The sequence below is a fragment of the Ambystoma mexicanum genome, chromosome 2p (genome assembly GCF_040938575.1).
Source record: "Ambystoma mexicanum isolate Mex_15411 chromosome 2p, UKY_AmexF1_1, whole genome shotgun sequence".
In the NCBI taxonomy this organism is placed as follows: Eukaryota; Metazoa; Chordata; class Amphibia; order Caudata; family Ambystomatidae; genus Ambystoma; species Ambystoma mexicanum.
Genome location: NC_090923.1, coordinates 1,098,147,058 through 1,098,173,670, shown reverse-complemented (window position 1 = coordinate 1,098,173,670; position 26,613 = coordinate 1,098,147,058). Strand labels below are relative to the sequence as shown.

At 47.6% G+C, this 26,613-nt stretch overlaps 1 protein-coding gene across 2 annotated transcripts in view; it reads right to left on the bottom strand.

The window, feature by feature from the left end:
- DNAJC4 (DnaJ heat shock protein family (Hsp40) member C4) overlaps positions 1-26,613 on the bottom strand; it is a 1,241,876-nt gene that overhangs the window by 380,427 nt on the left and 834,836 nt on the right. For both annotated transcript variants that reach the window (XM_069645092.1, XM_069645093.1), the window contains one exon: positions 13,829-14,002. In XM_069645092.1, the coding sequence (XP_069501193.1) occupies positions 13,829-14,002 (174 nt within the window). The remainder of the gene's footprint in view (positions 1-13,828; positions 14,003-26,613) is intronic.

Here is a 26,613-nt window from a genome sequence, read left to right as displayed (position 1 = left end):
TGCCTGCCGCGAGGGTAGGAATGTTTATAGTTGAAGGGGATTCCATTGGTGAGGGTTAGTGGAGAGAGAGGGAGACTAGAGTGTGAGCGGCAGTGCAGGGCGCCGGATAGTTATATATGTAAATAAAGCTTCTTATTCACACGACGCTGTCTGACTGGCATACCTCACTTTTCCCATCTCTATGTCCCTCAGTTCCTGGCGTTTACCTCTTGCCATCTTGAGGTCTTCCTCCCTCTCCCTCTCTCCCTTACCCTCAACCCTTTCCAGGAGGCGGATCTCACCACAGAGGAATCGGGATTGTAAGGACCTAATTCTCTTCTTGGCAGTGCCTTCCCTTATGAGGTGCCCCCTCCATGTTGCCTTTGCAGCGACCCAGACCATGCCCCCATCCATTTCTCCCTTGTCATTGAATTAGAAAAATTCCCGAATAGCCTTTCTCAATTCATCCACAAAAAAGTATCTCTGAAGAGGAGATAATTACAATGCCAGAGAGATTCCCTGGATTTCAGACCCGACAGGACCACCTCCATTTCCACCAGGTCGTAGTCTGACCAACTAATCGGGGAAAGTTTGCAGGAGCCCACCCAGTTAATGAATGTGCTGTTGCTCTATGAAAAGGTAATCTATCCTTGTTCTAGAGCCGTGGATTGGCGAATAGAAGGCATAACCCTTCACTGTCGGGTGGGAGTCCCTCCAGACATCAATTATCCCCTGGTCCCAAATGTAGTCACCAAACCCTCTGTTTGCGGTTCCTCCCCTACTCCCCGAAGGGACCTGTCCCCCACTGTGGTCCATTTCCCTATCCGCCCACAAGTTGCATTCCCCCCCCACAATGAGGAGGCCCTCCGTTCTAACAAGGACCTCTTCCATGGTCTCCCTTAGAAACTGCACTTGGCCGCCATTGGGGCAGTACACTGGCACTATGGTAATGCTCGAGTTTTCCACAGTCCCAGATGCCACCAGGGCCTTCCCATCTGTTCGGCTCCAGACCACCGGCTCTGAGAGCCTGAGCCTTCTGTTCAGTAAAATGCCCACTCCACCCTTTTTAAGGGACTCGGATGCCCAGAATGATTGACCCACATGTACTCCTGGGATGCGCCTCTCCTCCCCAAGTACCATCCTGGTCTTCTGTATCCGGAGAACATCTAGGCCGAAGGTTTTCACTACTTTTCCCAGTAGGGAGCGTTTCGTGGGGGAGTTGAGGCCCTTTACATTCAGCGAACCTATCTTGAGGACCTCAACCCGGCCTGTAAATCTCAGGGTGCGCCATCAGAGGCCATGAATTCCCCTCTTATCCACTCGGTGCAAGAAAGAACAACAACATTATCATATACATTGGGTCCGTCCACCCCTGTGAGAATCCCTAGGTCCACCTTGTCCCCCTCTCTCCTCCCACCTGAAGAATTTGCTACCTGAGACGCCCACCCTAGGGTGTGCCACTAAGGAAGAAAACACGACTCCTCCATTGTCCCCACTACCACCTCACCTCCCGCTGGTGGGGATTCGATGCACACATATCACCACTGCAAGAGGGGCTGCAGCCCCCGCCCCTCAACTCTTGTCTCCGGTCTCCTAATGAGGAGGGGTATTCAACTGCATTTTCTGCCACCTTGCATCTACTTCTTTAAAACTCTTGGGCTGTGGGGACTCTGCCACTGTTCCAAGTGTGGCGCCCCCAGTCCCTCCAAGTCCTCCGTTCACTCTTAATGACCTGGAGCACCTGAAGAGCCTCCTGTCCACTGGTTACTCAGTAATCAACCTCTCTGCGCTTGAATGTTAGGGCAAAGGGGAAGGACCATCTGTACCTAATGCCTCTGTTAGAGAGCCATTGTGTGAGTGGGCGGCAGTCTCTACGACGGACCAGCGTTGGGGCCGACAGATCCTGAAACGCCCTGATTGTGTCTCCTTCATAAAGGAAGCTCCCAGGCGCTTTGCTTTCTCTAGAACCTCCATATTTTCCCTGTATCTAAGGAAGCAGACAACTATGGATCTCGGGCCCTTGCCCCTGCCGCCTCTGTGAGCCCTTTCCAGCTGCACCTCCTTGCCTCCTTCGAGGGTGAACAGCTGGTTTATCAAACCCTGGACTTTCCGACCAACTTCACTTGCTGATTCTCATTTCTGTTCACGCACTTCGAGGAGTCGTAGGTTGTTGCGCCTCTCTGTTCTCTAAGTCATCCATTTTCAGCAGTGTTTCTTCTCTCATTTCTAAGTCAGCTATGTGCACTTCATATTTCATATTAGGACGTCCACCTGTAGTTGGTTGTTCTCCATCCCCTCCTTTTTTTCCTCCAGTTTGTCTACTCTGCCCTTGAGATCACAGATGGATGCCTGTACGGCCGTTCTAATTGCCCTGATCTTGTGCAATATGTCCTTCAAATCGTCCCTGGTCAGAGCCAGGGCATGAGTATCCTCCCCGGATGCCATTTTGTGAGTGTTGGGGGGGTTACCTCCCGAGGGCTTCCTGAGGATCTACGAAAACATTGTAGAGACAGGACCTCCGTGGGGGCCTTCCTTGGGGCTGGGGTCTGTCCCTGTGTCTCCTTCAGGGCCGTTCCCTAGTTGTCCTCAGGAATACACCCTTCTTGCTTCTGTAGGAGAAAGCAGTTGATTACGAAGCTGGGCATCCTCAGCCGGCCTTGTGTGCCTGTCTCCCTGCCGCTCCCTGGTCTGAAGACTATGTGGGGGCTCACATAGGAATGAGCACCCGACTGAGGCGACTACTGTCTGCCTTGCTCCAGCTTTTTGGAGGGGTCTTATTGTTGTGAACCCCGGTGGGGGGGTCTTCTCTTAATTTGGTCTCAGTCTCCCTTTCAGATCCATCTGTTCCGTGGACTTTTTCTCCCCTGCCGTCCCACCAGGTGCTGAGGAGGTTTATCTCTTGCGTATGTGGGTGAGAGGCCTTTGTTTCCAGGTTAATGTTTCCTTGTTGTGCCTCCCGGAGAGGCTCAGCACCAATCACAGCCCTCGGGACTCTCTTGGGTCCTGTGCCGGCCCTCAGATTTAATGTTAGCAGGAGCGCCAAGCTGCTGTGCCCCCCAAGCACTCCCTGAAGTTAGGCAGAGTTTAGGCGATCCCCCTGGGGCTGCTCACCTCTTTGGTTTGAAGTGGATTTGCCTGAGGGCTGCACCACAAGGCTTCAGCTGGGATGTTCTTGGATGGGCTTCACAGTAAGGGCCCTATTCCCTTCCTCCAGGTCCACAAGCCCTTCTGCTGTTTCTCCTCAACCTCTGCAGTTGCCTCTGAGGCACCTCCTCCGTTACAGGGCCTCTCCCTGGTCAGCTTCTCTCACGTGGGCCCTAACCCTCTAATGCTGTGTGGCACGGGCTCACACGTTGTTCAGTCCGTCGTGTCCCTTTCTTTCAGCCTTTCCCGCTTTTCCTCCGTCCTGTGGGGTATATTTACCAGCCCCACAGAAATTCCCTACAACAAAAACTGCATTTTAGCCGTTACAAATAAATGGCTGTGCTTTTGTCTGCTGAGCATATATTGGGCGAGAGTTTAACACAGCCACCCCAAGAAAGCTGCATTTTGTTTTCATTCATGTGAATCCAGAGAAATGAAATCAAATCCAGAATGGCTGTGCATTGCTGTTCTGTCATTTAAACATTCAAGGCTGCGCAAGAAAATAACCTGCATTTCAAACGGCATCCACTGGTGCCTACTTTTATGTCAAACATCACACCGTTTTCCTCTTTTAAACCACAGCTCTGGCCGTGTATTTCATTTTGAACACCATCAGATAAGGCCATCCTCCCCAGAACGGCATTGTTGCATCAGCACAGTCCCTGAAAAGCAAAAGAATTCTGCTTCAAGTTTGCACGGTTTGGATTTACTTGTTTGAAATAAACTAACACACACAAAGTACTTCAAAGTAAAGATGCTCTCTCTTGTTCGTGTTAATTACCAAGAAACCAATTTCAAACATATCTCTGTTTCTAGAAACTGACCAGATATATAAAAGGCCTTTTAGAAAGTAAACGCAAAGGAAAGCTTTGTACGAGAGAATCTGCATTTTGTGAAATGAACATGTGGAAAGAAATGCGCACATGTAAATCTGTTGTTGTAAAGCAGAAAATGACCTTGGGAAAGCTGAATGGGAAATAATACTGTAGCTCTCACAGAAAAACAATTGTACATTTGGGTAGAGGGGGTGCAAAGACATATGTATATTGTGCTCTGTGTTTTCCCCCCAAAAAGGACTTCAACAGTCTAGCTGAGGCTCAGGCATTCCTATCAGACCAGTTTGGTTTAAAGGCCAATGTCGCATCTCCCCGTGAACTGATACTGCAAGGACAGGAGCCCTGTTCTTATGGACCTGACAAGTGTGATAATTATAGGTTTTCCCAGACTGCCAGGCAGAACTGCTTCCAAGCACAAAGGATGGGGGGAAGCTCTGAGCTTTGCCTCGAAGGTGTGCTTTCCTCTGCATTCATTCCCAGTATCCACTGCACTGAAGGACTTCAAAGGGGGAGTCATGGCAACCCCTGTGTAAGCTGAGCAAGGGAAGACATTTTGTCTGGGGTGTTGAGAACCTCCCACATCTGTAAAAAAAAATGCACCCCTTTCATTTGAAAGAACTACTGTACATTATGAAATTTGTTTTAGCATCCCAAATAAACAACAATTCGATATTATGCCACCATTTTGTGTGATTTTTGGACAAGCAAAATGTGACTATGGGGGTCAATCCGAGTAGGGCGCAAAAGGATACCGGGCACCGTTAAGGACATCGCTGCCGGTAAACCCTTTGCGCCCTACCATGAGGTCCCTTTGCGGCCCCGTCCTAAATGCCTGCTTTTACCAGGCGTTATGGACGGGATCCACAAAGGGATTTCAGAGCTAATAACGGTACAGTAATTTACGGTACCGTTATTAGCACCCTCCCCATTCCCATTGAGCCCTATGGGGGCTCAAATGGGAATGGGGATTGACATTTTCAATGGGGACTTACCGGTACCGCCAAGGTCAGACTAGACCCGTAAGACCCCATTGAACAAGAGCGGACACGGTACCGGTAATGGTGCTAGTCATGGCGCTAATAGCGCCATGACTAGCACCAACCTCGGAATGAGGCCCTATGAGTGTCTTCCTGGCATGAGGTGGACTGGAATGGCAGTAAAAAGGCATTTCTGAGTGCAGCATAAATGGCACAGACATTACATTTGGGGAGAACATGCCAGATACTAGTATGCATATATGTAGCCATTTGCAGAATTTTAGATGTCATGTTTATCCTGAAAACTGTTACGCTCACCTGGTCTCCACAGGGGCGCCGAACGGAACTGGCAGGTCTGCTGTTAAATGGCTCACGTGTCTTCTCTGTATCTGTGCCCCCACGATGGTGCGCCTAAAGAGTTAAATGAAGCGTTATCCGACTGAGGCGGAAGACCCACACCCGCCTCCCGTGGTCTTCTAAAAGCCCCTCTGCTATGTCTCACCTTTGCTTTAAAGGATGGCAGGCACTCCGTCCTGCAGCTGTATGCAGGGGCGCGTAGAGTTCTAGGCTCCAGTTACTTCACTGATCCTGTCGAGTCTCAGACAACGTTGACTCAATGAGTAAGTCTTTACTATTAAAATGGTTAGCCCAAGAGTTCAAATTGTTCAGGTTTTCCCTTTGTTGTCTTTCCTTTGTAGGTTTCTTACTGATGCGAAAGTTTGTAGAACGCCAAGTTGTTTTTCCAAGAAAAGGTAAGTTCGCACCAGCATTCTGTGATATGTCTGTACATGCGCTATGACTCTTCTGTGCGACTGACCTGCTGCTCTCTTATTTTGCAGGTGCTGTAGGACCGCGTGACGAAGATCAGCGGATCGCTAGTAGGAATGGCCTTCAGGTGAGTATGTTGCTGAGTTAACTGTTTTCGAATGGTGTTTTCCCAATTTGTGCTAACCTGATGTTTCTTCTTTTCGTCCGACAGGTGCGGCGACTCCGGCGTGGTGGGCGAACGATGGAGCGGTCGCGGGATGGAGGTTTGTTGGTTCGCCGGGAAGATCAGCTCTCAGGTAGGTACGAACGAGGCGCTGGGTAGGGATGTGGATCCTTGGTCAGCACGGCTAACCTGATGCCTTTTCTTCCTTTGCAGGTTGCTCGAGAAGGAACTGGACTGGCGTTGTAGCTGAAGGTAACAGACACGGTAAGCGTTATGCTGCAGGAGTGCAGAATAACACGAAGCGTGTTCTGTACTAAAGGCGTGGTTTATATAGCTTCAGAAAAGTAGTCCCCAGGTAAAGTAGTCCCAGCAACCACAACCAAGTAAATAGTTCCCTAGGCAAGTAGTCCCTTCAGCCTGCCTCAGATTGGCCCACGCGTGCCTTACCTTGTTTGAAACGTGCCATGTTGGTAATCGCAGCATGAGCCTTGTCTAATGGCACCAGGACCAAGTCCAGGAGGCCCCTGAGAGAGTCTTTGAGGCCTTCAAGGCCCTCATGGAAGTCAAAGTCCTGGGCAGGTTGGTCTGCACCTGATGTGTGGGGAAATGGACCGTGACAAAAACTGCGAAATTGTGCCGAAGGGCGATGCAACGTCGCACAGAATTGGCGTTTGAACCGGCATATTCACGGTGAAATGAAATCTGTACATCTATTTTTCATGATGGTGACTAGTGTAAACATGAGGTTGTATTCCATAACTTATTTTGGTAAAGAGTAACTGTGGTTAGACAAAGCTAGTCATAAAAACACACACACAAACTGATGTCACTTCCTTGGACCAATCCGCCCGCAGGGAGGAGGAGACACCAGTAGCCTAGCCTATCCCATTCAGGGGTTAAGTCCAGGTTACTTCTGCCCATATTGTAAAATTGTCTGATATCATTCTGGCTATATAAGAGGTAGACAGGGAGGCACAGAGAGATTCAACATTCAGAATTCACCCTGCAAGATTCCAAGACTCCAGAACCAGGTCCAGAGGTAGCTGACACAGATCCAGGCAGAGCCACCTATCCAGAACCACATTCATCCCAATAATTCAGGGAGAAAGGAGGAACGGTTGCTGATCCCTTTAGGAGAATCCTGTGACCAGACCTTATTGCGCAGCTGTTCCCCACAAGGAGAGCCCAGCGGACCCAGTACCCAGATCTCTTGACTCTGCTGCACGTGACCAAATCCTTGGCCCCGCCGCCTACAGACCCTGCTGGCTGTCCAAATGACCAAACCCAGGCTTGCCTTGTAAATATCCCATCACCTAGTACCCAAAAACTGCATATCCCGCTATTTTACCTTGCATCTTATTCAAAACCCTATTAAAATCCCATAAAACCCTAGTCATTTTCCAAATGGCAGTATCCTCTGTTCACCCTTTTCCCTAGAGGAATCTTTGTATGTCCATATCTGTTAGCATATGTGTTCTTTATTTCCTACAGTTACCTGTGTAAGTCCCTAGTATCATTTGGAATAACTCAAATTAATTCCCCTATAAAGAGATTCACAGTGATTTGGTTGTAATGATAAATGCCTTTCTTTAACAGTTAGACATGTTAAAATATAGCCTCAGTGGAACTAATCATTGTGTTAACAAAACCGATTTTGCCCGTATATTTGCTTTCCTTTTAAAATCCGATTTGCTTTTCCCATAAAAAAACCTATATCCTCGTCCCATAAGAGTCATCCCTTCCCCTCAGTATCCTATCTGTTCTGCACCTTTGCTCCCCATCCAGAAAAAAACTATTTCCGATTTTGCCTGCTAAACCCATTTTCTTAGCTATTTTCCAATTTAAAGCCTGTTTGAAATATGAAATTGCAATTCTGCCACGTATGATTTTGTTCCATTTTTTCCTCCCAAAATCGATTCTCTCACCTATGTTCATGTTGCTTTAGTGCTCTGATCAGTAGTCTGCAAGCTTCCTTGGGCCTCATTACGAGGAAGGCAGCCACGGAATGAATGGTGCTGGTAAGGGACCGGCACTGTTCATTCCGGGCCACCCTATTACGAGGTCTGCAGCGGGTCCCGCTCTGGAACGCCTGGTCAGACCAGGCGTCCTTAGCGGGACCCGCTAGCAGACCAGGATGCATCCTCGCCATTCCCATTGAGCCCCTATAGGGGCTCAATGGGAATGGGGATGTACCGGGTCCCGAGAATAGGAATTACAGGGATTTCCAAAGTCGGCATGGGCCAGTAATTCCCTATTCCTGGAACCCGGACCCGGTATGGGGGTAGCCATGCCGCTAAAAGCGGCATGGCTACCTCCATACACGTAATGAGGCCCCTTGTCTCTTTAGCACAGCCACACGAATTTCTGTCCTATCCATCCAACCGCAAATGTAAAATGTCTAAGTAACCAGTGAAATCCAAGTGTGCCATTTTGCTCATTTTCAAGGTTTTCATTTTCTTCTTTGACCTTCCATTCTGGGGTGGTGGGTTGAATTTTAAAAACATTTTTTCCCTCTTCTTGCTGAATCCTTGCCACTGCTTTCCATCCACACAGAATTCAGTTAGTAGGTGTTTGGGGGAGTGGGATGGGGGAGTGCATAACATCAGTGCCATCTATGAGTGTGAAAAGAAGTAATTTTGCTTTGATTTCTATTTAAAGTTTGTGTCGATGAAGTTAGAAAGTTGAATTAATTGTATCATAACATTTTGCATCATATTGTCACCACACTCGTGATTGCTGCCCTAAAATTGGTTTCACTCTGATTTTTCATTTGAATTTTAAAAACAAATATTTCTTTTTTACACACCGGCCTGGTTCATGGTCCACTGCGACACAGGGTGTTTGTTAAGGTGGGTGTGAGACGGGTTGGGTGCCTCTTCAAAAAAGAACCCAGGGTTCAAAATAAGGCATTTTATTGTGCGTCACCTTCAGTGTCAGGGGAAGAAGTCTCTGGCTGGGGTGTGCCGTGCCTTAAAATCTGTTACAGTCCGGGGTGGTTTCCCGCTGCGGACTCCGGTGTGAGCACCCAAGCCAAATGTCTGGCCAGTTGCGGGCTTGAGCTTCTCACCCCGAGGTCACGTATGGTGCGAGTCGGGGACCCAGGACTCCAGCCCTAGGGCCGAGTCTGGGCACCGGTCCCAGGCCGCCTGGGGCCGGCTTCCACCAACTGCCGTCGGGTTCTATGTCTATGCCTCCCTGCCAGACTCTTCTTTCACCCCCTGGGCCCTGGTTCTATTCCTGGTGGTATTGCCTGAATCGGAGTGGATTCACGTTAGGCTTTGCCCGTAATGCTTTGGGTCTGCTTGGCCCCCTCCGCTGTACAGTGAACTGGCTGCTCCTTCGGGGCCTTGCCCAGTCTCGATCTGTGCCCCTCCGTCGCTGGCCTGCCTCCCCTCTTATGCGGGTCGGCTCACCTTCCTTTCAGGTGCACTCGCCTCCCGGACGTTAGCAGCTGCTCATCAGTGTGTGGCCTTCCTCTGTGGAGGCCCCGGCCGGGAAGAGGGGTCGTCTGCGGCCCCACCGGAACCGCCTGGGCGATGGCACTGGTCACTTCTCCCTTGTTGGGTGAGGTCGGCTTGGAACTTCTGCTCCCTCTGTGAGTCCTTGGCAGGGAATCCGATTGCCCGTGTCTCACTGTTTGGTCGGGGGTAACTGGCTCATCCCCGCAGCTCGCCGCACCGCCCCAGTCTGGGAGCCGCACCCAGAGTTACGAACCCTCTGATGGTCGAGGGCCTTCGGGCACCCGGAGGGGTCTCACAGTGTCTGTCCGGGCTCCCCGCAGGCACCCGCCGTCTCAGCCGAATGGCGGGATGGCGACGCCTCTTCTATCCCCAATGTCGGGACCACTGAGCACCCCACTCTCTGGACCTGCAGGTCTATCAACTTCTCGGTGTCCCCGTCACTCGATCAGGCTGGGGGGAGCACTGTCCGCAGCCCCTCAAACGCCAAGAGATCCGCGGGCAACCCCAGGCAGGTCAGGCTCCACCGGGGGGAGAACTGGATTCACTAGGCCCAACAGCTCAGAGAGGAGCAGCGTCCTCACATGTCCATCCTGGTACGAGCCCCCTAGCAGTCTCCGCAATTTACTTTTAATGGTGTGTCACAGGCTGAGGTATCAACTAAGGACAGGTGTGCCATAAGAGTTTAACACAAAGATTTATTTGGATCCAAAACACAGGGAAGGTTGAGCAAGGGGAACAGAATGTGGATAATTCTTCCTAATAGCGCTTAAGAATTTAGGGATAACCAAAACAACAAATGAAAAGAACGTTCACAGAGTTCTGAGCTCTGGACCAGAGTTCCAGAGTTTGGTAGGCAAGAGTATATTATGGTGTTCCCTCTGGAGCAGTATATCCAATCGCTCACTTTTGGGGTATCTGAGATGCTGGCATACGATGACCCTCCTGGCAGTGGTCACTGGTTTGCTAATAACAGTCTATTTCACCCCTCTGTATCTTGGGTACTTATTCAGGCCGTCGTCATGGGAGCCAAGCTCCAACAGCAAAAGAAGTGAGATGGGGCGCTGATGGCAAGTCCCTTCAGAGTCAGGCCCTGCCTTGGGTGCCTTATGAACCTTTCTGTCCCGGATGCTTGATGAACGTTTAGATTTCTTGGGCAAGTGTTATTTAGTTTCCTCAGTTTCCTCAGTGGGCTTTCCAGTAACTCCAGAGTCTGGACTATGACTCCCGGCTAGCCCCACGCGGTCTCCTGCTTTTTTGCGGGTCTTTAGCCTATTGGCTTTATTAATCTGTAGGCCTGGGTCAACCAGGCTCTCCACTTTCCTATTGCTAGTCCCTTGGCTGCACCCCAACTAAAGATTCACTGGTCTTGCCACCTGCCTCTCAGCACCCCCTCTGTCCCTTCCTCCTACTCCTCTCTGTCTCCTGTCTATCCCTGCCTCTGCTGCTCCCCTCCATCCTCACTTCACCTCTCTCTCTCTTCCAACATTTCGTTGTCAACTTTCCTTCTCCTTACTCCTCTTCTGTCCTTCCTTCAAGATCCGCCTCCCCATGCCTGTGATGTTCTCCTCCTTCCTGACCTCTCCCTTGCAATATTTCCCCATTCCTTTACTCCCCTGCTCACTCTATCCTCTCTCTCTTCCAAATTGTCTCCTTGCCTCCAAATTTCCACATTCTGGTGTAGCCCCTTTAACACTTTGGCCCTCATTAGGACCCTGGCGGAAAGGGGTTTACGCCGGCGTAATGCATGGCGTACCTTTCCGCCCGACTACGAGTTCCCGTAGCGCCATGGTGATTTTTACGCCTGCTTTTTGCAAGCGGAAAAATCCATGGCGCTACGGGACTTGTTGTTAATTACGCCACCGTAATTTACGGTGGCGTAATTAACGCCTTCCCCACTCCCATTATACCCTATGGGGCAAAAATGGGAATGGGGAAGGGTAAATGGGGATTGGGGACTTACCGCCCCGCCAAGGTCGGAATGGGGCGGTAAGTCCGCCAACCCCCATGGCGGAGTTGGCAGCTTAGCGCCATGGACCATGATGCAAATTGCACCATGGATCTCCGCCAGGGTCGTAATGAGGGCCTTTGTCTTATTAGGGACAATAAGGCAATACTGGTTTCAGTGGAGACCATGTGTGGGCTTTTTGGCCCTAGTTCTGGTTTGGGCATTCACCCTATGCCCCACCCCAACAGCTGTGTGGTTGCTTATGTTCAAATTACTAGTGGGCTGCCCATGGGACGGCTCAGCAATCAGGACAAGGAGAGGGAGAGGGAATGTGTTTGTGTGCATGGGTGGGCTTCTGGGGAAATTGCAGCCTGCTCCACAGACTGCTTGCATGCAAGTCTTTCCCCTCGGTAAATGATCAACGCCTGAGTCTGATTATCCATGTACCAGGTCAGAAATGTAGTTTCAGGGTTCACAGGTGGCTGGCAGACAGAGGCAGAGAACGCGGGGAGGTCCCAAAAGATCCTCTGTTTGCCAACTCCAGGGTTGGTATTGCAGAGTGTGAGGCCTACCCAGCCTCCAGCGTCCCTCTCACTTTATTTTCAGCATGAGAGATGGGACTCTATCACATGGGAGGAACAGAATTCCTACATGCTTCCACACGCTTCCCTGGATAGGCCAGAACTGGTAATAAATTAAGAGAAAGTTGATTTCTTTAGTGATTGGAGGACCTTTTAGAAAATTGTCTTGTGTTTGAAACAATCACACAACCTCAATTTACTGTACTAAAGCAGATTCTCAGCTAAGAGGTCAGTCTGCTATTAGATAACCTCAAGTGGAATACTGGGACATTTTCAAAGAAATTGGAGAATTACTTTGCTGTCTCTCTTTCTATCCCAGCCAGTTAGAACAGGAAGGCACCTAGAGATGAAGTCCAAAAAAAGCATTTTAACCACGAATATACAATCTTCAACAGTAACAACTGTAAAATGTCCCTGTGGTTGAAATGTTTGTGGTTATTGATGTTCATTGGGACATAATGTACCGACTAGCACTTTCTTTGGGCTACCCAGTGAAAAGAGACAATTGCAGTTGTCTTTATCCAGTCGTTCATTATCATATAAATGTTTTCCCAAATGTTCCTTCATTTGATTATATGATTTCCGGTTGGGTATCTTTGATGTACTGCGACATCAACTGTTTAGGGTCTAGCAATAGCAACTTACTGTCTGAGAAGCACAGTTGCTGTAGAGCTCAATGGGTTCTACATTCTTTTGCCGTAATTTTACATCGTAATTTACTTCAACAACAATACTTCGATTTTTTTTAAATGGTTGATCTCATAGCCCTTTGCCCTGCCACTGTCAAACCTTTCAACCCCCTATACCGCTAACCCTCAAAAAACCTATAAAACATTACTTCCCCGTGAAATAATGTTGTCAAAGTAAATTACAGCAAAGCAATTTACTTTGGAAAACAACCATATACGTAAACAGGTGGCTACCATTTACAATCCCAGAAGCATCATGATGCTAGACACAGAAACAGGCGACCAGGTACGCTTAACAAAACAGAGCATTTTCCACAGTTATCCACGCAAGAACCTGTAGAGAGTGCTGCTAGCCTGCACATGCCTGCAAAGGCCAGGGTCCATTGTACGACACAATCCCTATCAGAAATTGGAGTAAAAAGAAAGGATGGGCATACTTGCTGACTGGTGACGCCTACAGTCTCTCCACTGACAGCATACCCGTTCTAGGAAAGGAAGTGTTACTGAAACCTGGCAAGAAACCGCAGGCAGACCATTTACCCTCTTCGGAGAAGCCAAACGGAGCGACGCTCTGTCTGGCCCCTAGCGCGGACTCTCTGACTGCCGTTCAGCAATCAGAACCTAGCTGACATTTTGGCGGAGAGGAAACCAAGTTGTTCTTTGTAGCTGGTGCCTCTTTAATCCTCTTGTGAGAATCAAGAAATGAAGTAGGGCTTTTTTTTTTTTTAATGGATATTCCAAACTGAACATTTTGGCTCACAGCTAAGTGGTTTTGCTTCTTACACGAACAACCGATCACGCCTGGAAGGCTGCTGCGTCAGGGCAGTTTCTAGACAATATTGAACCTAGGACGAAACACCAGAAATCGCCCTGCACCGCGCTCCTTCTCCAACATCATTAAAACATTTCAATTGAAATACAGTGTTATTGACTTGTACTTACAATTTGATAAGTAGACAACAACGTATACAACAATATTACAAACCGGATTCCATTTTCATTATCCCATGTTAATGTTCATTGTCTAAATACAGGGAACTCTATGGATGCTGCATAATCCTGTTTCTCAACAATGGGTAAAAGGTGGCCTATCTTAGCTACATTACACAAAGTTTGTGGAATCTACTTCAAAGTGCTATAGAGCGAGACAAGAGAAGTAAGGCTATGAGGTGAAACAGTCCTGTTCCCATATGATGTTAGTACCTAGACTAATTATGACAATACTCATCAAATTTGGGTTTCTTACAAATGAAGCACTGGTTAAGGCTCTCCAGCCCGGACCTACCTGAAGCCAATGTAGTGAGCCAAAAGGCTACCGAGCATGAGGACGACGCAGTACCCAACTAGCATCTTGTTCCGCTTGTGTCGCTGCTCTGCACTCTGTGATGAATAGTCCTCGGAGGTGAAGCGTGCATGATAAAATTGCTGCCAGTACCGCTCATCATCTGTTGGTGGAGAGCTGCAGAGGGAGACAGGGAACAATTGAGTGAAAAATCCTGACAGCACTGCATTGGTCCTAGCCTTACAGTAAATGTTCAAAAGGATACAGACACATATATACCCGAAGGCCAGGAGCATGGGAACTCTACCATTCCAGGAGTGGGGACGTGAACAGGGGATGGGAGACACAAAACCCAAATGACCCCAGGTCTGAGTGCAGCAGCCTTCAGGACCCTACAAACAGGTATGTTGTCTATTTATTTAAATACCAACTCATGCCTACGTTATAAACACGTTTCCTCTGTAACAGAGTTGCAGTTTGTTCAAATATTGTGAGATTTGCAAAAGACCATTATAAAAAGATTGTATATGTTTTGCCCTGGTTTTCTTTTTTTACCCAAAACAGCACAGCAGCCTTTCTCATCCATCCAGGAAATAAGCAGCATGCGCTGCACTGGAGAGAGAGTCTCACCTTGCTCATTCTGAATGAAGGAATGTGAAGTTGAATGGGGTTCAAGCCAATTTGCAAATGCAATGTATCTCCAAACACATCCCTCCTACACTCTTTCCTCTGCCCTTCTCACAGATCGGTGATGCACGGTAATTGACAGAAAAGCAGATAGTACTTTGTAAAGACTGCAGACAGCACTCAAACCAAGAAAACTCTATGAGTGTCCACTCGGGAAACTGGGGTGAGGGGCTGGAGGGCTAAACCCCCTGTTAAACCACAACTCAGCGTGTGTCTGTCCTATCATTTGTGGTGTGTGTGTGGACTCATGGATGGGTCACCACCATCAACTTAGTCTAGAGCTTTGGTTAGACAGAAGAGGCAGGGCATAGGCTGAATTTGTTTCATAGAATGGCTAAGACTTTCAGGTGCGAATAATATCCTTTGCATTTTCCTTTCTCGCAGAGAATGAGCAAGTACGATGGCTAGCACCAGGCATGGCATGTCTGCCCCACTTGCTTTTGCAGATATAAGAAACTCGGATGGTGCTGCTGCAGACTCCTGTGGGCCATCACCTGCTGTGCCATTGGTGCTGGCGAGTAGTGTTGTAAGCCGTGGCAAACGAAAAGTGGAAACAGATGTCAGTCCAGGGAGCCTGCCAAAAAACCAGCAACGGACCCGTGTCTGGTTTAGGAGGACTATTCTGGGATTGAGGAACAAAAGGTAGTCCTTTTCGGGCATCATTTGCAGCGCACCGCCACCGTTTAAGCAACTCTTAATGGTACTGGGGTTTATGGTGTCTTTGGCAGGAAATATGCCTCAACAAGAGCTGCAACCGCAACCCTATACCTCACCTGCGCCGCCACCAACCACATGCCCCCAAACTAAATGCAGCACCCCACCCCACATAAAGTCAGCAATGTGGGACTACTTCACTGTCAAAAAGCAAGTAACAACATTGTAGTTTGATCCTTGCACGAGAAGGCGGTGAGCAGGGGCAAGTTCGAGGTCACAACTGGATAAATAAGTGCCAGGTAGCCCACATGAAAATCCAAAAGTGGGAATGGTGCCAAGCAAGCAAGAAGAGAAGCAGCCCTGGTAGGCTGGTAGTGCAGGAGCAAACAATGGGAGTTCACTAACTACTATAAACAGGCAGGCAGACGACAAAATATGCAAGCCAACGTTAAGAGAGGATTTGGAGAAAAAGAACCAGTATGACCGCAAACACCCCATTGCCTGGCAACTCGAGGCTCTGACAGCAAAGATGGCTGCTGTGCAGCTACAGACTTTCTCATTGCTGCAAGCCAAGGCTTCCAGAACTGATGACATGCATGGCACTGGGGGAGGGGCGGGGTGTTAAATTCCAAGCCACCATCATTTCTCATATGTGGTACACAGTTTCGCCTGTTGCACCACCATTTTGCTTAGTGGAGCAAGATGTGGATTTCAGGCAGAATTTTTGGGGGGTGAAACTGGTCTATTTCGCCCACCCCTATCCCTTAGCACTTTCGTTACGTGTGCGTGCAAGTATGAGATACACAAAGCGTGAAACTCGCTGGGAAGCAGCAGAGTCCTCTACATAGGGGACGCGCCCAAGGGTTTAGAAGTAAGGCCAGAGGGAAGCTACAAGGTGAAGCAGTACCGCTGTGTAGAGTGATCAGCAAGAGTAGGGTCTTCACTTCAGTTAAATTAAGTGCGAAAATAAAGGCTAATTGGCATTCGAAATTGCTACAGGCTGAGGTGGTTGTTAATTTCATAGCAGGTGAGGCTGCTGAACATGACCCAAAGTATAAGCACTTCAAGCTGGACAAATATTGGCCTGGTAGCAAAACACCGCCTGGCAATGCAGGAAAGGGGAGGTTGATGCTCCTGATACATGTAAAGGTTTTGCAAGGTTTATACTCAATTGAAAATATTTACATACACATTCTGTGCATTGAAAATATCCCTGTTCTCCTCGAGACTTTAATGGCATTTGATTGCTGGTTATTGCATGGGACGCGTTTCCTTTCCTTTTAGATCTCAGGCCCATCAGTTTAGCGTCCCCCAGGCTTCCCCCGGCCTATGAAATTATCGAAATATGAAAAAGTGCCAACATCATTACCGCTTGCCGTGTATGTTTTTTTTTCCGTGGGAGTTGTTTTCATTTCCCCTTGCGAAGTTTCACATCTTTTAAACGCTACAATGTATCAGACTCATGTTCTCCCCGGAGCTAATTGGCCCCACCAACTCTGGAGCCCGCTTTGCAAGTGCAGGAAACCGTGGCAAAAGTATACATAAGAAGCCCACCCCACAGGTCGGAGCAGGGCCCTGGGAATCGACTGCAGATAGCAGAGGGACGGATAAACTGGGTGGAGGGCACTTAGTCATGGCGGAATTAGCAGCCATTACAGCCGAGAAGGTCTGCAATGCAATCATTAAAAACCTCATTACACTCAGATCATCCATCCTCGTCCCAATCCTAACTCCATATATGCCAACCAAATGGCACAAGCATTGGCAAAGCAACAGAGTTGGCTTTTGTGTGAGCATGGTATATGCATTACACTGGCACTGCCATGTATATCGAGCTTAATACCTGCCACCAGTCTCTAAGAGAGGAACCGGGATTCGATCCTCTGTTGCTCTGTTGTATTGCTTCCAAGACAAACGTGTTGTCCCTGAGCTATCCTCCCAACGTTATGGTATTACCTGTCCATAGGATAGCAACCGCTGGTAAATATTGTGTGTGTTTGAGCATTTGCTGGCAGGGCTTTGCAAATGCCTATCCAATGCCTATAAAATCGGCTGACTTTGTCAATGCTTGTTTTTTTTACAAGAACACAATGCAAGGGGATATGAGGGGACACAAATTGCTTAAAAATCAAGTGGTTGAAGGCACATTTAGTTAAGACATTTTTATAACATTAGGAGCAGATTTACATCAGCAACTAACAGAGTACATTTCAGAAGGCTGCTTGCTTACAAATAACAATGCAGCCCCATAAAAACCCATCATTTGACGTTACTGCACGATAAAGCAAGCTCAAGGAGATCCCAGAACGGAGTTTTTGGGTGGTGAGGGGGTTAGTGATTGGGGTTGGACATAGGGATTAACATGGCCATTGGTGGGGAAATGATGGATAAAAAGCCAAACAGCATCCACAGGCTATGCCTCTGTCGTCGCATCCCATTTCACTTCTATCTGTGCTGCTATCGAAATAGTTTTGGCTTTCCAGGTGGCGCAAAACCACCACCTAATAACCGAAACTAAAAAGCGTTGCGCAACTAGCCATTCTAATGAGAAATTACTCGAGACGATTAAAGCAACACATATGAATACAGGGGAGTTTGTTTTCAGAAAGGACTTCCAAGTCAAAATTAACCTGATCACTGAATCTCAGAGAACTCTTGTAGTGGAGGCTGGCATAGTGTGCCTCCAAATACACGCCGGCAGCCGCAAGTACATTTTGATGGTTGCCAATTGGCAGTATTCAAGATATATCCTGCATGGAGACTATCAATGAACGGCTTAGGAAGTTCGTCAAACACAAACTCTCCTCTGCTTTCAGTCCCTGCTACTCTACCCGCTCTTTTACAGGTGTCCTGCACGCATCTCCATCACAATCCATCAACTGAAAGTTGCCATTGAAGGCCTAGTACCCTTGTTGCCTGGTCCAAATGAAGCAAAACTTTCAAAATGTCCGGTCCTCTCCATATATATTTTGAGGCTTAAAATGCATATAGAGCCTTATCTGAGTATTCAGTGGAGTCTGCTGAATCTGCAGAAAAAAACACCACCATGACTTGGGGAAGGCCTAATAAAAGAGAGAGCTACACCTGTGAACAAAGAGAAGTAACACAAAGAACTGTAGATCGAACATTCTGAGCTTGAAGAGTAGCAGGAACAGAAAGCAGTGGAGAGTTTGTGTTTGACGAATGGGAGATGCAGTAGAGATAATACTGCAAAGTCTCTAGTGAGCAATAAGAGTGTGAATGCCAAAGCACCCAGCACTCTAGTGCAAACTACCACAATGGCGACACAGACCCGCTGCTGAAGATCTGAAGTGAATGCTGAGAAGCTCCTGTATCCAACCTAGAGGTTATAGGGCACGTAGTAATTAGGGGTGGCCTGAGGTGCTACTGGAGATCTGAGGTAGACTCTGAAAGCCCACCCAGTGAACACACAGGCAAAGAAGCAAGAGGGAGGTTGTAAACATGACACACCACTACAAACTATTCAGAGACCCCAGGGCCACAGAGTAACACAAAAGTGTGAGAATGCTGCGAACCCTGATGATTTGAATTTGAGAGGTGGACCAGGAAAGAAGCAAAGACAGAAAACATTGTGTTCTGGCAAGTTGATCCAGAAAGCATTCAGTGAACGAGAAAGAGATTGAAAATACAAAGACAACGCTGCATTCTGAGAAATGGAGGTCAGTGAGAGAGTCATTGATATTAGATTAGTTGGAGGGTTTCACTTAGCCCATGGGGTCGGGGAGCACCACCCACTCCATGACCTCTACTCAGATGTAGTATATGTCCAATCCAAGGGAGTCGGCAGGCGACAGCCGGCCCCCTCACCAAGGCCACACAAAGGTTCTGTCTGGACACACTCCCTTCTCAGCCCATTTCCTGCTGCAGCAACACCCTGCCTCGAATCCTCTCCTCCACAAGGCGACCTGGAGCACCTTTCGACCCCCCACACACATCAGGTAAGCCCAATTGGGCTTGGGTCCCTGGCTGGCCAATTTATAAGAAAAGTTTGCATTGATTGCAAATTGTATTATTTTCAGCCTAAATGCAAACTGATGGTGCGCGCTTTATTTCATCCTGCCGTAAAGCTATGGTTGCCCATCTAGCGCTCTGTGAAGCCCAGTTGGGCTATTTGATTCACCTTTTGCTGAGCTACTCCATAATGGCCACCATGCTGTGCAGCACTGGACTGTCTGCATCGATTCTTCTGTGATTGGCCTTCTTTCTTCTTTTCTTGGCCAATCAAAGCAGCAGGCGAGAGCCGGCCCCCTCACCAAGGCCACACAAAGGCCCCTGTCTAGGGCTGGACGGAGCCCCTCTCCATGCCGCTGCTCCTAACTTTCTCTGGCCCATGCTGCATAATGAACAATCTTACTGTAACTCTGCATTTCAGGACCTTCGAAAATGTCCTACTACTTGTTACCGCTAAGCATCCTGGATCACCTGCTCCTGCACCACAACCCTCCACCTGGCTACCTGCTGAATCCTGCCTTCCGTGCCCTACAGCCTGACTGCAAGCTGTAACTTCTTAGTGTATCTGCTGTAAATTGCATATATAGCCTGCTTTCTGCAGCCTGCTAGTGTAAAATCCATAATTCCCCACTCATAGTGCCTTTAGTGCTTTTGGCAAAATTCGAATCTAGGGGCCCCATTACAAGCCCAGTGGTAACCTGTCGGTGCTACAGGCGGATTGCCGTCAGACTGTAACACTTTATCCGCTGCCTGAGATCCTAGTGGCACCGGGACATTACAAGTATCGGCGTCCCGGGATATCAGGCGATGGAAAATGTTAGTCCCCATTCCCATGGAGCCCCATAGGACTTAATGCAAGTGGGGACACGGAAGCACCGGCACAGTTGCAAACAGTGCCGGTGCTTCCATGACAACTCTGCTTTCCGTGGTCATTGCGCCCGGCAGTTCAGATCTGCCGGGGCGAACAGGCCCAAGAAAGCAGAGTTGTAGTCTGCCGGTCCGGAAGGGGTGCCGGTACGTTGCTACGGGCACCCTTATTTCCAGACCGGCAGACTCGTAGTAAGGCCCTAGGTGTGGTTTTTAAATTACTGCATCCTCCATTTTGTGCTGTTTCTAGTGCTTTTGGCTGTAAAGCAGGAGACCGAGTAAAATACCAAGTCACGCAGCCGCTCTCCATAGAACTCAGCATGGGTATGTAATTAGTCAAAATTGCTGTCAATTCAATCTTGTAGCAACAGTAATGTTCGGAGTTTAAAAAAGAAAAAATGAGGTACTGTAGTTTTTCAAAACTATTTATATCAACAATAATCTCGAGGTAGAGAAGTCACTAATATCTTCTTAGTGAGGAAGTAATTGCCACAATTTATTCATCAATCAGACCAAAATTGGCAATGCATTTAAGAATTTTTTTTCGTTCATCGGGCCAGTCTAAAGATAATACATTCGAGTTCATAAGTAAAGTAAAACAATTCCAAATCGTGCAACATAACGTATAAGTGTCATACAGCATCATAGTGAAACAAAAACACATACCATCCAGTTGTAGTATCAGAAGTAGATGAGTAGTCAAGGACAAGGATCAATAAATAAAGAATACGAGAGAAAAGAAAAAAGAAAATAAGCGACTGTTCACTGAGGATGTCCAATAATAAAGTCAATAAGAAAAAGGCAATTTACCTGAGATTGGTAACTTGCATGTTGAATGTGTGGCAAAGTGTAGACATGGAAGCCATGTGATGATCAAAGTAACTGCCTGACAGGGAATCAGGAATACACTTTGCCACACATTCAACATGCATTGATCCTTGTCCTTGACTACTCATCTACTTCTGATACTACAACTGGATGTTATGTGTTTTTGTTTCACTATGATGCTGTATGAACTCGAATGTATTATCTTTAGACTAGCCCCAATGAAGGAAAAATGTTTCTGAAATGCATTGGCAATTTTGGTCTGATTGATGAATAAATTGTGGCAATTACTTCCTCACTAAGAAGATATTAGTGACTTCTCTACCTCGAGATTATTGTTGATATTAATAGTTTTGAAAAACAACAGTACCTCATTTTTTCTTTTTTAAACACAGAGCATTACTGTTGCTACAAGTTTGAATTGACAGCAATTTTGACTAATTACATACCCATGCTGGGTTCTATGGAGAGTGGCTGCGTGACTTGGTATTTTACTCGGTCTCCCGCTTTACATGTATTTTGAGTCTGGGTGTCTCCAGACTCGTCGCAGCCAGCTCCTTTTGAAACTTTGATACAAATTGTCTGGAACAAGTTTCCTTTTTGTTTATAATTTTGAAAACTGGACACAAGTGGATTGATTACCAAGTGGTGGCCACTCACTTCACTTCTTGCTCTAGTGCTTTTGGCAACATTCTAATCTAGGTGTGCTTTAATTCTGTGCACTGTTTACCTTCCCTTTACACCTCCTCATCTGTGCCTTCCTGGCTGCTAGGTCACTTTGTGAATTTGCATGCACTGTGAAGCTTCCCTGCTTATCTCTCTCTTCCACTCTACCGCTCCATCATCTCTCCTATCTATTCTAACTGCTATTATATCAACTATCCTACCTCTCACAAAGTCTGGAAGAAAAACGCTCTCCTGGACTCTAATTCAGTTCTACCTATCACTGACAGTTACATCAATGCCACTTCCAGACAGACCATTACGGACATCCTCTTCACTGTCCCTTCTCCTGACATTTAAACCACCCTTCTGGTCTTCACTCTTTCTTCTTTCTCCTCCTCACCCATTAATGGCAGCACCAGGTGGGAAGTACTCCTTACATTATTTTTCATTCTCTATTTGTATCATTAATGTCTATCACAATGGCACTATCATGGCCCAAGTTTCACAACCTACTTTTCTCCTTCTCGACCAGCGCCTGCCTTCTCTCATAAACTTTCTCCCTTCTCCTACCGCCCCTGCTTCCTTTCCCCTCACTCCTCCACCACCACCGATGGAAGTACCACGCCCCTGTACACCCCCTCGGAAAACCATGAAAGATGGTAACCAGCTTCACTTAGATACTCAGGATTCTTGCTTTGATGTCAAACACTCCTCTGCCATCTGTCTCCTTCTCAAAGACTTTGACCTTGACATCCTCACTCTTATCGAGATGTGGTTCAATGCCAGCTTTGTCACTGCTCTTGACACTCTCCTTCCTGAGGGCTACAGAATCCTCTCCAAACCCAGACTCAACAGGTCTAGAGGTGGAGTGGCCCCGATCTTCCCTGATTGGATCCCTGCTTCCATCATTCCTACTCAATCTTACTCCTCTTTTGAATGCCTCGTCTGTAGGCTTGGGGTCTCGCCTGCACTCTCTCTCTCACCCTCATCACTATCTATAGACCCCCATGCCCCTACTCCCTCTTCCTCTCTGAATGCTCCAACCTTGCCTCATCCCTTTCAACCTCTTCTTACAAACTCCTCCTCCTTGGTGACTTCAACATCCATCTCGACTCTGTTGAATCATCAACCTCTCAGTTCATTTGCACTGCTTCCCTTGGCCCCCATCTCCACCCACCATGCTCACTCTCCTCCCCCCAGCACATAGCACTGGATGAGGTCTCTAAACTGGTCCACTCTGTGAAGGCCTCCTCCAAACAAGTGCTCCCCTGCTCCTCCAGAAACATCAAGGACAACATTTCCTCTCTTGCCCAGCTCTTGCTGACTTCAGTAAACACTCCTTCGCCACTGGCTTTTTCCCTCTATCCCGCAAGTACTACCATGTGCACCCTCTCCTAAAAAAGCTGTCTTTTGATCCCTCAAGCCAGGCCAACTATCACCCTATCTCTACTACTACCTTCCTGGGTAAACTCTTGGAAAGGTTGATCCTCCCCAACTGACCCTCCACACTGATCTTGTTGCTTGCCTTCCTGACCATCAATCTGGATTAAGGGCATCTACAGGCATGGAAACTGTCTCCTGGACACCTGTGAAACCATGATCGCGAATCTGGATTCCAACTCTCCTGCTGTTCTCATTCTCCTCGATCCCTCTTCTGCCTTTGACATGGTCAACCATTCCATCCTTATAAAACGACTCAGTGACAGCCTCGGCATCGCTGGCCGGGCACTGGATTGGTTGACCTCCTTCCTCACTAACCACCTCTTCCAAGCTGCAACTAGGCCCTTTCTCCTCCACCACCACCCTCTCTACCTGTGGCGCCCCCCAGGGGTCTATCCTATCGCCATGGCTCTTCAATATCTATCTTGCCCCTCTTGCCCACCTGATCTCCTACTTCTCTCATTTCCAGTGTTACGCTGATGACACACAGCTTTCCTTCAAACTTCCCTCTACTTCCCCTTCTTTCTTTTCTCTCATCCCTGAATTATCTCTGTCTCAATGCCAGTAAGATAGAGATTGTGCTCATCGGGACACCTGTGCTCTCTTTTCCTCCTACCCTCTGCCCACCCTCTTTGGGCCCTCTACTCATACCATCTTGTGAGGCCAAAAACCTTGGGGTCATCTTCGACTCTGCTCTCTCGTTCACCCCTCGCATCATGGACCTTACCAAGAAGTCCAACTTCCAGCTCCACCTCCTCAGAGGCATTCTTTCTTTTCTCACCTTCCCCCAGAAGCTCACTGTCTCCAGAGCTCTGGTTCTCTCCAGGCTAGACTACTGCAACAGCCTCTTTCTCAATCTCCCTCTTTCCTGCCTTCGTCCCCTCCAGCTAATACGGAACAGGGATGCAAAACCTATCCTTGGCCTCAAGCCCAGGGACTATATCTTTCCAGCCCTAAAATATCCCCACTGGCTTCCGGTGGCTGCAAGGATCAAATTCAAGACCCTCTGCATCATCCACAAGGCCTTCTGGGGACTGGGACCAGGCTATCTCCAACCTTCCCTCCCTAAATACTCCCCTGCTAGAGCTCTATCCCCCACTCGAATTCCAACTCTCTAACTGTCAAAAGCTTCTCCAAGCAGAGAGTGGGGGGCAGGTCGCTCTCCTCGGCTGGTGCCTCCCTTTGGAACAGCCTCTCTGCCCCTCTCAGACTTGACCCGAACCTCCTTAAGTTCCGGAAACTCTGCTCTTCTCTACCTCTTTTCCATCCCTGCTAATCACCCCACTGCCACTGTGACCAGTGGTCTGATCCTCGTGAATCTCAGAGGATCCCAGGCCCTTCCTTCCAGCCATTACCAGCACCCCTCCACCCACTGCACTGCCCTGAGAGCCCCTGCCTGGTGGCTCTACATCCCACCTTGAGAGTCGCCTGTACCAGCACTTAGCCTGGGGTTCTCCTCCTTGGCTCCGATCAGCATTTTCCTCCCGGGCCCTCCTCCAGCACTTGTACATTCCTCTGTTCCCCCTTCGATCCCCTTCCTCTGCACTTCTCCTCAATGCACTTGCACGGCTTAATGCCACAAGGCCTAGTAGGACCACGGCTGTATATAATTGTTTTGCCTTTGTTATTATTTCCCCTGTTCCCTTTCCATTTAGCCTTGTGGCGCTTTGAAACACAATTCTGTTGTATAAAGCGCCTTACAAATGCACAATAAAATAAAAATAAATAAACCCCTCTATCTGCAATCTCACAATGCTACACATAGAGAAGTTCTGATCTAAGCAAAAATATTGAATTTAGATAAACATCTTGGAAGTCCAGATTCGCAGGAGCCCACAAGCGGCCCATCCAGCAAGAAGGAAACAAAATGTTGGAAGCTAGTACTACCCTTGCACAGGTCTGGGGTTAGTCTGCAAACCTTACCCAAAGACCCTGAGAGAGATTGACGATCAGGAGAGCCGAAAAGGTGTGCCTGGAGGCAGCACAGTCCGACATTGGAGGAGTTCAGCTGCCATGTTAGATAAGAAAAGAGGTGGTATGTACTGCCTGTCTCTAAGATGACGGTCCACCATTTTATGCTAATGTGACATTACCAATGCACAAACACGCAAGTTGTACAAAATCATCAATGACTTCAGTTTAAGTTAAGTTAAATGGTATCTAATTTATTACATGTGTATAGTTGTTCCAAGTTTGATGATCCAGGTATTCCAACATGAATTATTCCTTTTGATGCTCCTGTTATTCAATAAATATGTCCACCAACACATGTTTCAACCCCTCATGTTTTTTCAAGGGTTGAATATGTTTATGTGATGTTTACTAATTGAGGTTCATCTGAATTATGCTGATTGCCTGAATTTGTCCTGTTTAGAACAGTGTGTATCGCACAAGACACATCCATACTTGGAAATGTACATCAAATGGATTCCACTATATTTCAACCTTCACTTTGACTCTATTTTGTAGAGGACAGGTAGTGTGATCATTTAATTACTCATGTATAGTCATGCCATTAGGTAAAATTTCCAATTTGAAAACAGTCTTGTCTGAGATCATATATATCTATGTATTTTGTAGAGGACAGGTAGCATTATCATTAAGTTATTTGTGTACATTTATCATTGTTTGCAAATTTGCAATTAATAACACAGCCTGAATCTGCTCATATCTATTAAAGATTATTTGCACGCTTGTGCATCAGTAACTTCTCATTTTTATCTTATTATTTATCATTAAGTGTTCTCAAGCTAGGCGAAGTGAGATCTGCTACTGTTTGCCTCAATTGTTACACATATTTCCCACAATTTATGATCAGTAGTCCAATTCAGCTAAAGCCAAATAGAGGGCTCGATCCTCATTCCTACACATATGTATACAATTTCTCCATCATGTGGGACGTTGAAGGCGAAGGAGGAAAAGAGGATGATGAAGCAGCAAGACGGGCAGTTGCAGTAGAGGAGGACGAAAAAAGGGCATGGTTCCTAAGAGGATAGGGAGAAACCACAAGGAGGAAGAGGAGAAGGAAATGGGAACATCAGTGGTGGGGTGAGGAGGAAGAGAAAACCCCAAAGAGAAAATATTTTTTTTAAAACCGTTGAGAAGAGAGGTTGAAGAGAACATTAATAAAAGGAAGAAGGGTAAAAGAGCAGAAGGGAGGAAGAGTGAAGAACTATCAAACAGGAGGAGGGAAAAGAGAGAGAATCCAGAGAGGGAGCAAAATAATCCGAAGTAGGTAGATACATCTCAGAGGAAACAGAGGGAGAGAGAGATGAACCAAAATACTCTTTAGCTGGCTACGCCAAGCAAGCATAAAACTCAAAACGGTATTAGGGAGCGGCAGCTGGCCGCAGTGCAGTGGAGGAAGTAGCAACAACCACCAACTAAGACAGTCAAGCAAGGGTTGTTCATGGCCTGGCTTGCTTGGGTTTGAGTGCTTCTGGGAGTCCAGTCACATGTGCCTATGACCCTGTGGACCCAAGAATATGACCAGGTATAAACCCTTTTTTGTCCACGCCACAATAACATAGTCTTGTAGTCCCTCCTCGCAAACATTCCCACTCAGAACTGGTGAATTTACTGAAGAATCTATGGTATAATTTCTTTCTATCCAGATCAGGAAAAAGCAATAGAGGGGTCTTGGCACATAAGAGGCCTGGGGTACTCAACCCACCCTG